Below are 13455 nucleotides of genomic sequence, written 5' to 3' on the forward strand. Positions count from 1 at the left end.
TGAAGCCTGGCTGCTCCTTGTAAAACTTCCTGGCTGTCAGGACAGGGCTTTTATTGGCCCAGGGGACCCAGAAACAGGTGTCACTCAAGGTCCGAGGAGGGAGGAGGGCTAGGAACAGGGAGAGCAGCCGGGGCCCTGGCAAACCCACAGTGAGGGGGCCGAGGCAGACCTCCTCCAGGGGGTCTCCCCTGTTGCACTTTGGGCTCCTCCAGGGCAGGGCTGGGCCTCCCCCTCCTCAACTTAGTGTAAGCATTTAGCCTGATCCCAGTGGAGAAAGAATCAGTGTATGTTGAGTTTTTGGAGAATGAACAACGGCTGACCAAAAACATCAAGACAGGAATAATGGAACATTTGCCCTGGAGAAGAGAGGACTTGGAAGACGCAGCTGCTCCGGGAGGCCCAGAGGGTAGGACCAGGTTGAAGAGGGAATGTCCCAAGTCCCGTAGAAAGGTCTGCAGGGATAAAAGCACAGTATGGGAGCCACAGGCCTGGGTTCCCATCAGACCCTGCTTCTGATAAGTTGTGTCACCTTCCTTTCGTGGGACTTAATTTCTCATCTCTAAATGAAGGGATTGAACTAAGTGCCCACTGAAGCTCCTTATTAAGGCTCCATGAGCCTTGCTTATTGACAATCAGAGCAGCCTTGGGTGGTGATGAGATCACCGCTACAGAAAGCATTCGAGAAAAAGTGCTGTGTCCGGGAGACCAGAGACCCTGGTGAGAGCCTCCTGCTGTGGGCAGTGGGGCGGAGGCCACAGAGCCCCCCTGAGCAGGCTTAGAGTTTATGGCCCTACACTTTTGAGGCCTGGATCTCTGATTCTAAGAGTCCGTGGTTCTGGGATTTTGCAATCTGATGCCTCCTCATCTCAGCGGCCCTGGGAGATGGTGGGATAGTGGAATGCTTCAAAATGGGCCCAGAGCCGGATGCCCAGGTGTGAATCCCAGCTCCATTGCTTAGCCCTTCTGCCCTCAGTTTCCTCGTCTGAAAAATGGATATGACAATAATGGGATCTACCTCAGTCTGAAGATTAAATGATGACATGTAAAAAAAACCCTTAAAATTAGGAAGTTCCTGGCACATAGAAGTGCCCTATGTGGGGGCTGTTGTTATTAAAACTCCAACTGTTCTTGGTGGTTCTGATTCTGGCCACCCTTGAAACTCCAGGTTCAGTCATTTGACACTCATTTATTGAACACCTACTGTGTGCTAGACACTATTCTAGACACTGGGGCTTCAACAGACAGAATCTCTGCTGTCTTGGAGCAGGTGTTGGAATAAACAAGGAAGTATATGTCAGACAGGGTTCTAGTAATACAAATGTGTTACCTCCCTCTGATTCCCCCTCCAGTCCTGCTTTTGAGGCCTACAGGGTGCTAGATGGCACCCCTGTTGTTTAGCAGAGACACCCCTGTCTCACTTCCAGAAAGCCTGAGCCGCCAGAAAGGGTAGGGCACTGTGTGTTAGGCAGGAGGACACATTCTAGAAACAGGCCATCCTGAATAGGATCCCATTTTGGAGGCACTAGAGGGACTTGTTAATTAGCACCTTCCACTGAATCTTTTCATAACACTAGACAATATTTATAGTATATTTTTTATGTGCCAGGCATGATGCTCAACTTCACATACTTTATCTTTATCAACCTCACCATAATCCTAGGAGGCAGGTATGATTCGTCTCTCCATTTCCAGATGAGAAGCCTGAGATTTAGCTAAGGGAAGTAATTTCCTAAAGACACAGCTAATAAGCCACAGTGTTGGGGCTTGAACCCAAGTCTGTCTGCCATGTTCTTTTCCTCAGTATCCCACTGAGAGGAGGGCCAGGAGAAATACTCAACTCAATAGAGACTTCCTAAGGGGTCCTGCTCCCAGTGCTAGGTGTTGAGGGAAGGATCAGAAATGAATAATAAGACTCAGCCTCTGTTTTTGAAGAACTCAGCCCTGATCAGGGATTCTGGGTGGGGTCCTGGGGCCACCGCTGTCCCTCCGGGACCCTCCTTTTCTCACCTGTACATGGGCAGCGTGAGCTAGATGCTGACTGACAGCTCTCCCACCTCCACCCACAGAGGGTTTCCAGCAGAGTATAACAGTTGTAGATGTGGATCTAAGCCCTGTACCTGCGTTGACTCACTTGAGGTCCAGAAACGCCCAGGAGCTGTTATTAGCCATTGTGCTATTATTAGTCACAAAGAAACAAGAGAGAGATCCTGCTCAGTCTCTCTGTCTTAGCACCTTGCTTGGCATAGAGCAGAGCCCCAGTAAAGGTCTGAGATGAGCAGAAGTGAAGGACGGAAGGAGGGAAGGGGAGAGTCGGAGGAGGTAGAATACTCCCAACCTTATTTAGTGCTCTGTTTGGGGGAAAAACCCGCACCTGCAGACCAGCCAACTCTAAGTCACTCCCCAACCATCTTTAAGAATTTTTGCCACATTTGCATATCATCCATATTGTTAAAATTTATTATTTAATGAAATCGATAAATTTGAAAACAAAAGTGTATATCGCACTCATGAAAGGCTGGCAATTGGAGCTGCACATGCAAGAGACAGCGAGGCGACAGGCGAAGCCCAGCAGGAAACCCCGCCTGCAAGGGCGTCCTCTCTGCGCGGAAGGGGAAACCAGCCGGGGTTAGAAGAAGCCATCAAGGACGCACGCGCCCCAGGCTGAGACTCAGTGGGCCTGGAGAACATCTGTGTGAAGGGGTTCAGAGCTACTTAACATGGATCGCTCTCCATCTCAATGTCTCCCCACCACGGAGTGGTAGGAGGCCCAGCCTTTGGGAAACACCGAATTCAAACGAAAATACCTCCCACACCCTCCGAGCAGGGAGTGAGGAGACTCTGCCCAGTCCTCCCAGTTCAGAAGCACCTCAGTTTGCCTGGCGGCCTCCTTCCCACCCAGGACACCCCTGGGGAAGCCCTCAGTGCCTGAGGGACGTGGGTAGAAGCCAGAACTTTAATTATATTTGGGAGCCAGTTTTCGCTCCGGATCTGGCTGCCTTGCCTTCTTTCTTCGTGAGTCCTAAATGGGTCACAGCCACTCTCCTGTTCCTCCATCTTGGAAAGTTGAACGTGGTTCCTCCCCTGGCGAAGGACCCGGAAAAGACAAAGGACACCAGGGGCACCAGCCCACATCAGAGGCATGGTCTGAGGTCTGGGGGTCCTGGGCACATGCCGGCGGCGGTCAGGGTCTTCACCCCACCAGGAGGGGCTCCCTGCGGAGCCATGTGGCCTGCCCTAGCGAAGACGCACCAGAGCTGTCTCCACCTCCCCTTGCTTGGTACTTTATTCATGCACAAGTGCTCAGTGAGCCCCTGGAACAGCAAGCATGAGCAGGAACTCATGGCCTCTGCCATGGGCCTGGAGCCGGAGCGGGTATACAGAGAAGCAGAGCCATGAAAACACGCAGTAGGGTAAGTGTGGGTGCAGGAATCTCACGAGGAAGCCAAGGCCTCTGGAGAGAAGGCAGGGGACCTGCGTGAACTACCTTAGATGCAATGATGAGGGAATAGGAGCAGGATGCATTTCAGCTGAGCCTGCAGGCAGAGGAGACAGCTTCTGGAAGGGTGTTTAGGTTTGAGGGAACAACATGTGCAAAGCCCAAAGGTGGAAAAGAGCCCCTCTCAAAGCAGCCCCTCTTTCTCACACTCGGTCACCTCTTCCTCCAGCACATCCCAGGGAAGTTGTTGCAAATTCAGACAAGCAGGTTCTAGAAAGCCAGAGTGATGTAAGAACTTCAGAGGCATACAGACTACTTGGATGACTTGGGCAAGTTATTTGACTTCGGTGAGCCTCAGTTTCGCCTTGTGTAAAATGGGAATAGAGGACATATCTCATGGGTCTACATATGGACAGACATGTGAAGAGTTAGCACAGGGCTTGGGGAAAAGGGAAACTCAAAGATGTTTAATAAATAACATTCCACTGATGTTCAATAAATCCCTGTGTCCATGTGAGGTGGGCTTTCCTAATCAAGGGGCCCGTGCTGGGTAAGCCAAGTAGGGCCTCAGGCCCCAAAGACCGTGCTTTCACATCTATGTCTGGCCCTTGGGTCTCATTCAAGTGGGGTCTGGATGTGTGGCTTCCTCTTTGGGGGCTTCCTGAAGGAGGTGAGGGGTGAGCAAGTACCAGAACAATGACTGTCACCCATCGACATCACTGGGGACAGGAGCAGCTACAGTGGAAAGAGCACTGGACTGGGAGTCCCCGAGACCTTGCTGTGCCTCTGACTCACGTGGGCAAGTCACCCACTCTCTCTGCATCTCCATTAGCTCATCTGTCAACACAGGGGATAAGGATGACAGCTCCCTCCTGGGGGGGATCGTGAGGACAGGATGGGGTCATTCCTATGAAAGCACTCTGCAAATGGTCCAGAGCTGCAGGAAGGTGGGAATCTGCTCCTGTGGCGGAGGATGCTGAGGATGCTGGCTGGACAGAGGGGGATGGCTCAGGGGATGGTGCTACCTGTGTCTCAACTCTCCACCAGGAGCCAGGCTGAGGGCTCTCTGTTCTTTTCCCCCCAGGTCTGGTTCAGTAACCGCCGTGCCCGTTGGCGTAAGCAGGCAGGGGCCAACCAGCTGGCAGCGTTCAACCACCTTCTTCCAGGGGGCTTCCCGCCAGCCGGTATGCCCACGCTGCCCCCCTACCAGCTGCCGGACTCCACCTACCCCACCACCAGCATCTCCCAAGGTGAGTGCCCCTTCATCCTCCCCCCGGGCCCCGCCCCTCCTTTCTCTCCTTCGCAGAGGACTAATAAGGGTTATTATTTTTATGACCACTTGTCCACTTTCATATGGACAGACTATTAAGACAAGGCCACTGACTCAAGCCCTCCCCTGGGTGTCTCCTCAGATGGGGGCAGCACCGTGCACCGGCCCCAGCCCCTCCCACCATCCACCATGCACCAGGGGGGGCTGGCTGCGGCCGCTGCCGCCGCGGACACCAGCTCGGCCTACGGAGCCCGCCACAGCTTCTCCAGCTACTCAGACAGCTTCATGAACCCGGGGGCGCCCTCCAACCACATGAACCCCGTCAGCAACGGCCTGTCTCCTCAGGTAGGTGGCTTTGCCGCCCTGCCCAGAGTCCCATCCCCAGGTGACGCAGGCTGGCTCTCCCTTGGGGAAGAATTCACTGGTCTCCACAAACTGCTGGCCACTGATACCTTGAGAGAGTTGAAGGGGGAGAGGGGAACCTTCTTCCACCTTCACTTGGCTGTATTCTGTGATGCTTCACGCAGAGTTTATCTTCTTTGAGCTGCAGACCTGGGCAAGCCAGTGGGTGGCTGTGGAGAAAGGATTTCCATAGCAAGTTTCCATACTTCTTGCTTCCCAGACACAGCAGATATTGTAAGGCTGTAAGGCTTGCTCCAGGTCCAACAGCCACCCAGAGCGTATGAAATGGGCCCACCACCCACCTTGTAGCTGTTTAGTCCAGAAAAGTCAGGCATTTTCTGACATCTCTTTGCCAGAAGCCTCGCCTGGGCTGTGGTTGGGGCTTTGTTCTAGAAGCCGAGTCCTTCCTGGATTCCATCCCGTGCTCTGTCTCCCACATTTCACCAGGAGTTGGACCAGCAAGCGAAAGGCAGGACATGTCCTGCTGCCATGGGGAAAATTGCAACTGGGGTTCTAGACCCGAAATTCCTCCGGTGGGTTTTGGAGCCCCCCACTCACGTGTGGCTGGCTGCAGGTTAAGTCGCTCACCGCCTGATGGCGCTGTTGGAAGTTGTGGGACCTTTAGGTGAAGTCAGCAAAACAGTGCCAAGAGGGGTGGTGATCCCTGGAGGGCTTGGGGGAAAGGACTTGGTGGTGCTGGAAGTACCAGGGAGTCTGAGGAACTCATGGGTTCCTTTTCGTAGCTACAGCAGACTCCCATCTATCTATGGAGGAAGGACTTAAATCCAAGACTGGTCTCACCCTGCTCCCCACCCCCACCTTCTGTGACCCCTCCCACCTGTCCGCGTGAGAATGCCTGTGAAGCCAGCTTATCAGAACAGCTGGAGTGCAGTGGAGAAGGTGAAGGCTGGGACGGGCTGAATCCCAGCTCACTGCTCACGGTGTTAGGCAAGTAAGCATCTCTGAGCCTCAGTGTAACCCCCACTAAACAAAAGAGAATTTAAACAAGAGCGTCACTAACCTCCTAAGAAGGGTGTTCTCTGCATTCAACATACTAATAGGCCTAAGTGCCTAACACACAGCCTGACACAAAATGAGGGCCAAATAAACATTCATTCTCTGGCCCCATCCCTTGCCAGGACAACATAATTAGTATGAGAAAACTGTCACCTGAAGATAAGAAGGGAACCAAAGGGAGGCATCAGCTACATCCAACCCCCACAACCCCAGCCATGTCTATCCAGCTACCTGTTTTTATAAATAAAGTTTTATTGGGACACAGCCATGCACATTCACTTAAGTGTTTATGGCTGTTTTTGTGCTACAACAGCAGCATTGAGTGGTTTCAAAAGAGACCATATGGTCTGCAAAGCCTAAAATATTTACTGTCTGGCCTTTATAGAAGCAAACTGCCAATGCTGGCCTACAGTATTCCCAAGAATGTTGATTCTGCATGCTTTGGGTTGACTCCTGTTTGCCACTACTAATGTGTGCAGTTGAGGGCTAATTGCATTTCAGTTCTATTATTTACTTGTGGTTAGATCCTTTCCACTCTCTATGCCTTGATTTTCTCATCCATGAAATGGGGGTGATACAAGCACCCACCTCATAGGGTTGTTGAGGATCCAACGAGATGGTCTGGCCCAGGTCCTGTGCAGAGGTGAACACCAGGTAGACATAAGTAGCTGCATGCAGATGTCCTAGCTGTTTTGCACCATGTCTTCTCGGAGTCCACATTATGCAGGGAGATGCAGCCTACAGACTAGAATGTTTTCCCAGTGGAGCCTCACTGGCCTCTTTGGGGTTCAAGGCCATGCCCTGGTCCTGTCAGTGCTAATAACTAACTGAGCCAACCTTCCAGAGTCAGATGATAGACATGACAGGATCCCAGAGCTGGCTGGGTGAGGATGGCTGCAAAGACCCAAGGTGTCCACACCCGACATCATGGTCCAGGCCTGGCCTTATGGTATGAAACAAGTTGGAGGAGTATCACCGGAGATCTGAAGAGGGACACTGAGGTTATGTGGGCCAGCTGTCTCCCTTTACAGATGGTGGGCAGGTGCAGGACCTACTGGCTGGCTGGGGCCAAGTGCAGGGCACCTGGCTCCCCAACCACTGCTCTTCTCGGCCCACCCTCTCAATGCAGGCCAAAGCTTATCCCCAGAGCAGGGCTTTTGCCACAGGCAGAGAGACTAGCAAACAAGGGGCTTCTGGCTTCTGAAGTGTGGCTCAGCAACAGGATCAGAGTGGGGATGTTCCCTGTACCGTTTGGGCCCCGAAATGAACCTGAGGGAGGGAAGAACAGAAACTGACTCAAGTAGCCAGATCAAGCCCAAGCCTCTTTCCACCTGAGCTGCACCCTCACCCCTCCTCTGAGAGACCCTCCAGGGCTTCCTCCCCATTCCTTAGGGCGGCGAGAACAGGAGGGCATGATGGATTGGGTGAACTTTGGAGACTTGCCCAGAGGTTCCCACCAAAGGTGTGAAGACAGATGGAGGGTCTGACAGGGGCAGAGGGGCCCGGGCGGCGAACAGCTGCTGGAGGGGGAGAGGGGCCATGCACAGGGCAGACTGGAGGGCAGGCTGTGTGTGCTACTGTGCGGGTGACCCGCTGGGGTTAAGCTGAGAACGCTTCCTGGAGGAAGGCGGAACGGAGGCAACGGGGGCTCCTGGGTCCTGTACAAAAGTTCCTGGCACTTCTGAGCCCCGATTTCCTGTGCGCCCACCACTGTCTGAGCAGGCCTCGCATGTTGTCGCACATCTCTGCTCGATGGGAGTTGGGGGTGGGGCTCCCAACAAGACAGGTTCATTTCCCATGTCCTCAGTCTGACTGGGGGACACAGTCCCTGGCCTGAGGAATGCCCCATCTGAGACGTCCCGTGTCCCCAACAGCAGGGGTTTCTCTGTAGCTCACCTGGGCAGGGGGGAAAGGATGAGGCTTCCTTCTGGGCTAAAGGGCTGGCACACAACCCTCACCTAGGATTAGAGGTCCTGCCACTGTCACCTGGATACCCTTCGCCCTTGTTCTTACAAAAGCCCAAGGGGATGATGGTGGGGGTGACGTTGGGGCCCCGCTGAGCACTTGCTTGTCACACTGGTGGCCTGCGGCTGCCTTGGGAAGTGCCTCCTCCTGGGGTTGACCTGGATCCTTGTCTCAGACCCGGCCTGGCAAGCAGGTGCTGCGTAGTCTCAGCAGCTCCAGGGACAGACTGTCCAGCAGAATCTCACAGAAAAGCCATTTATTCATCTCAGCTCTGTGCCTGCTCCCGGGCTCTGGTATAACAAATAGTCATGGAGTGCCTACTATATGCGAGGCACTGTTCTAGGCACGCAGAATAAAGCAGTGACCATAAAGGATGAAGAACCCTGCCCTAGTGAAGCTGGGGGTTTGATAGGACAGACAATAAACCATACAACGTATCTAATTCTGATGTTGATAAGGACAAACTTTCTGGGCCCATATGTATCAGACCCTGTTTGGAGGGTTTTCTACATGCTAATCTATTTGAAGGGTAAAGCCAAGGTTCTCGAAACCCTCATCTCTAAAGCCTGAGATCTTAACCACTCATGCTGCCTCCTGCCTAAGCAGTGCCCACATTTGCTCTTCTGGTAGCAAGAAGTCATCTCAGGAAGCCAGACCCTTCAGCTCAACGGAGGGGAAAGTTCATTCAACCCATGTCATGGATGAGTAAACTGAGACTGTGACCTCAGATTAGGGGCCAGTGAACAGAGCTGAGTCGTACAGGCAAAAGCAACTGTTTAGATACATTTCGGTAACCATGAGGCTTGCTTCCCTCATAGCCCAGCCCCTCACGCATTCCCACAGTCCAGCCTTATAGGATCAGGGACTCAGGACTCAGGACGTGGACATTCCCAGCTTTGTGCACTGGGTCCTTCTCAAGAGCTGTAAGGAAACAATACTGCCCAGGGGAGCTCATCTCTGATGGCTCAGGGGGCTAGGACTCGCAGACCCCAGCCCTCTCTCTCCCCTTCACTCCAGCCTGAGGGCCAGTTACTTGAAAACAACTCCTAGAGAACAACTCAGGACAGCTTAGGACAAAAGAAACCTTTTGTGACAAGAGCGTCTTTGATCTGGTACCTGCATGCCAGCCCATGTCTGGGGATTGTAAGCAGGGAACACCTTCACGGGTAGTGGGCAGAGGTATAAATGGACACCCAGGCCTGCCCTTAGGAGTTCCCCAGTCTGATAGGGAGACACAGCCCCTGCCCCGAGAAGCACCCTGCCTGAGAGGAAGGACCCTACTTCTGTCTTCAGGAGCTCATAGTCTGATAGAAGAGGAAAACCCCTTATCCTTAGATGCCCCAGTCTGATAGCAGAGGCCAGCCCTCTCCTGCAGACTCCCCAGTGTGATGGAAGGGACGGGCCTCCGAAAGTGATTCACAGCCGCACTGCCTGCCAGTCCAAGCACCCACGCGAAGCACCGGGACCGAAGGGCTGTCATTTTCAGGGTCATTTGGGTGGAAGGCTTCAGACAGGGTGCCCTTTGCAGGGGCTTCTTCAGGGCCTCTGTTGGGGTATCCCTGGGGCAGCTGCTAGCTCCAGCTTCCTGCTCCCCTAAGCCTTTTTAGACACAGACTCTACCAGAGTTGGAAGTGGAAACTGAGGCCCAGACAGGGTGAGAAGCTTGCCCAGTTGGGTGCAGAGCTGGGACTAGCACCCAGGGCTCCCGACCCCAAGCAGAGGGCTCCTGGCACCGCCTCCCGGAGGGGCTGGTTCTGTCTGGCCACCATTGCTCATTTTGCTCCTTCCTAGTGTCCCACTTTGGTGTGTCCTTGCTCCTTTGCAGAGCTTAACACGGAGGAACCTGTAAAAGGGATTGACACATTTGCAATTCCCCCCACACTGAAGTAATGAAATATTCTCTAGGTGTGCAGCTAACCACAGGGCCACCATCACAGGAAACCAAGCCTTTTTCGTCCTTCCTGTGCCTTGATTTTCTTTTCTCCTCTCCCTCTCGTGTATGTAGTATTTCCCGTGACAGCTAACGTGGAGTAGATGCTTACGGTGGGCCGGCCTGGACAGGGCCACGTGCCGTACCAGCTTCCACTCACTGAATCTTGGTAGTTACCTTGTGATCTTCATTGTACAGAGGAGGAAAGTGACTTGCCCAAAGCCACCATCCATCTATCCATCAGCTCTTTGTTAAGCACCTACTGTGTGCCAGGCTCGGTGGTAGGTTCTAAAGCAGCAGAGCTAAGATTGGAATGGTCTGGCTCCAGAGCCCACTGTGCTACTGTATCTGGTGTGTCTGCCCTGTGAGGTTCGTCCTGTGGTCCATATGGTGAGGCTGACATTTGCAGCCATAGGGGCATAGCCAGGTTCAGAGTTTGTACCCTCAAATGTTAAGTTTCCCCTCCTGAATGCCTCTCAACAGCAGATTCTCAGTGCTTCTCTCCTGGTATCATCTGAGGCCTCCAGGAGAATCAACCCAGCAGGGAAAGAAAGACACTCCATTCCCTGAACACCTTTGGAGTGCTGGATTCCTTGGAAGCCCTTTGGGGTCATTCACGTTCCATGGAAATTCTGTGTACTTGGGGTAACAGGCTCAGAGAGGTTAAGTAACTTGCTGAAGGTCACAGAGCAGGTGAGTGGCAGAGATGGGATTCTAATGCAGATCTGCCTGATGCGTACACCGCACCTTGCCATGACCTTCAGCAGGATAAACTGAGAGTTCACTTGCTTGAGGGAACTGAGCTGTGCCCCTCACATGGTGGGCATGGGAAACTCCCTTTGCCTCTTTCTCCTCTCACTTCCTCTTTGTGTTTTTTTTTCCCCTTTTATTGGTGACACTGCGTTTATAATAAGCATTTAAAATGAGTCTTGCTGGACCAGGGACAAGGAAGGAGGAGGGGGTGGGAGACTTGTAGGGAGGAAGATGGGGAGGGGGCTTGTGGGGTGTTAAATAGCCCAGAATTTTTAAAAAACTGATGCAAATCACTGGTAGGAGAGAAAATTATGTGCAATTACGTCCTGATATTGGAAGGTTTTGCCTAGCCCAGGCAACAAGATCTCATTAACAAGCAGAAAATAAGATTGAAATGGTGTGTAAAAGAGCTGAAAAATGAATTTGAATGCTGCGTTTGTCCACAATTACCCCCTCCTTCACACATATTTTATTGCAATTTTTTTATTATTCTTAATCTCTCCATTCCTCAAAGCAGATTGGGGACATCCTGGCATTACCGGGGCATCGGGAGGAGGTGTGGAGGATTTCCTGCTTCCCTGAAAGGAGACCCTTCTCTCGCACATTTTCCAAGGTTGGGTTTTGGAGGGATCAGAATTCATTTCTCCGGCTTAGCAGGTTGTAGGAACATGGGGCTTTAACCCCAGCCCCCAGCTGAGCAGGCTCTGCGCTCCATCCGGCCCTGCCCAGGCCCTCCTTCTCCCTTAGGCGCATCTTCGGGCTCCAGATTCCTTCCCTTTGCCTCCTCAGGGTGTCTTCCAGGCTGGCCCTCTCCTGCGAGGTCTCTCCCACAGCCACCCCCCGACCCCAGCCCAGTGACGGGAAGCCCGGGGCAAGAGCAACTGCATGGCCTTTGCCAGCAAGCAGCCCTGGGTTGGAGTTCTGGTTCTGCCTCTTATTAAATTGCTGTGTGGCCTGGGGCAGCTTGCTTAACTTCTCTGGGCTTCGTTTTCCTCATCTGGACATGGGAGTGATAATCCCTATCTCTCAGGGGTGTGCTCTGAGGACTAAGGGAGAATTTGAGTGAAGTGCCTGGCACATAGTAGGTGTTTAACAAATGTGCATCCTCAGCCCCACCATCTGTGTCCTGGCCTCCACCTCCACCTTAGTCTCATCTCTTCTGTCTGTCCCCTTCCCTTCCCTCCCTCCTTCCCTCCCTTCTGTTGGTTGGAAAATGCCTGAGTTGATTTCCAATCCAGGACAATGTAGCGTGTTCTTCTGACCACAGTCTTCCTTAGGAAGAGAGGACGCTGGGCACAGGAAGCTTGGGAAAGGCCATCTCGCACCCCCTTGGCCTGGGCAAAGATGAGCTGGGGTGGAAGGGGGAGGGGTAGCAGGCTCAGGTTGGAAGGACACTGGCTCTGGTCCTTGTGGTTTTCCCCAGGATTAGGGAAAAGCTAACTGAGTCACCCCACACACCCACACACACATGTCTCATCATGACCCACGGTGATGGTCGGGGGTTGGGGGTCAGCTGATGGAAAGGACCAAGAGTCTGGCCCAGTTTTCTTGGACCTGAAGCCAAGTGCCGTTTTGCAGCATCTGCCCTCCCCAAGTGGCTTTCAACATACCCAGGGATAGCCCGGACCTCAGCGACCCCCCAACCCCCACCACAAGTCCTCTGCCAGCCTCCCAGTATAGCCCAATCAGGGTACCAGCTGGGGGCTGTGGGTAGGGTCCAGTCAGCTCATCACACACTCCCCAACCCCTTGTGCCCCCTCTCCTTAACTCCCAGCAGGCCAGTCCCAGGGCAGGAATGAGCCACAAGGCTGGGAATTGGCCATGGGACCTGGGCATCCTCAAGCCCTTCCTGCCCCTGGGGGGACAGACCCTGCCAAAATCCTGCTGTCACATCCAGTTCTGCCTTTGTCCACAGTTAACCTACCTCAGTGGGAAAAACTGAGTTATTTTCTCCCTGGCAGCTCCTCGCCAAACGAAACCACCTGCTCACATCAATCAGAGGCCCAACTCCAGCCCACAGGGAGAGGCCTGGACAGAGCCTCGTCTCCTGTGAAAACAGACCCTTGTTTATGTCTCTGTCTTTCTCGCCCCTTTTTCCTGGGTGGAGGGGAATGAGGGGGCTGGGAAGAGAAAGGTGAGGCTGGGATCAGGAACTTTCTAGGCTGCTGGTGAGGAGGGTAGCTCTGGCTTACGTGCAGGCCCTGCTAGGGACTAGGGGGCCTGGTTTATTGCCTGGCTCCTGGGTGATTTTCGGGTCCTTTTTTCATTGACGGAGAAGTAGGAGGGTGACCTTGGCCCTTTCTTCTTTCTTAGAGGACTGAGCGGGATTCTGGGAAGATGGCTTCTTAAGCCCGCCTCTCTGAGTCTGGACAAGAGATGTGGGTCAAGAGCTCCCTCAAGGGCCACCCTGGGCCTCTTTTTTGTCCAACATCAGACACCTGCAGCAAGCTAGACTCACGCTGAGAAGGTGTGGGTGGGGGCTCACCTCTGCCCCTTCCCATTGGCAGAGTAAGGCCTGGCATAAACAAGAGGTTCGGGGAGACCTAGATGTTTCCGTGCACCCCTGGTCTGCAGGAGGACCACAGAGGAGGCAACAATACGCAGTACATGGTGATTCATTTCAGTAACACACACAACTCGAGATCTGACACATAGTAGGCCTCCAACCACTGTTGGTGAACC

At 53.3% G+C, this 13455-nt stretch overlaps 1 protein-coding gene across 3 annotated transcripts in view; it reads left to right on the forward strand.

The window, feature by feature from the left end:
- PAX7 (paired box 7) overlaps positions 1–13455 on the forward strand; it is a 98235-nt gene that overhangs the window by 53814 nt on the left and 30966 nt on the right. For all 3 annotated transcript variants that reach the window (XM_073233298.1, XM_017642937.3, XM_073233299.1), the window contains exons 6-7: positions 4521–4686; positions 4849–5051. In XM_073233298.1, the coding sequence (XP_073089399.1) occupies positions 4521–4686; positions 4849–5051 (369 nt within the window). The remainder of the gene's footprint in view (positions 1–4520; positions 4687–4848; positions 5052–13455) is intronic.

The sequence above is a fragment of the Manis javanica genome, chromosome 4 (genome assembly GCF_040802235.1).
Source record: "Manis javanica isolate MJ-LG chromosome 4, MJ_LKY, whole genome shotgun sequence".
NCBI classification, from domain to species: Eukaryota; Metazoa; Chordata; class Mammalia; order Pholidota; family Manidae; genus Manis; species Manis javanica.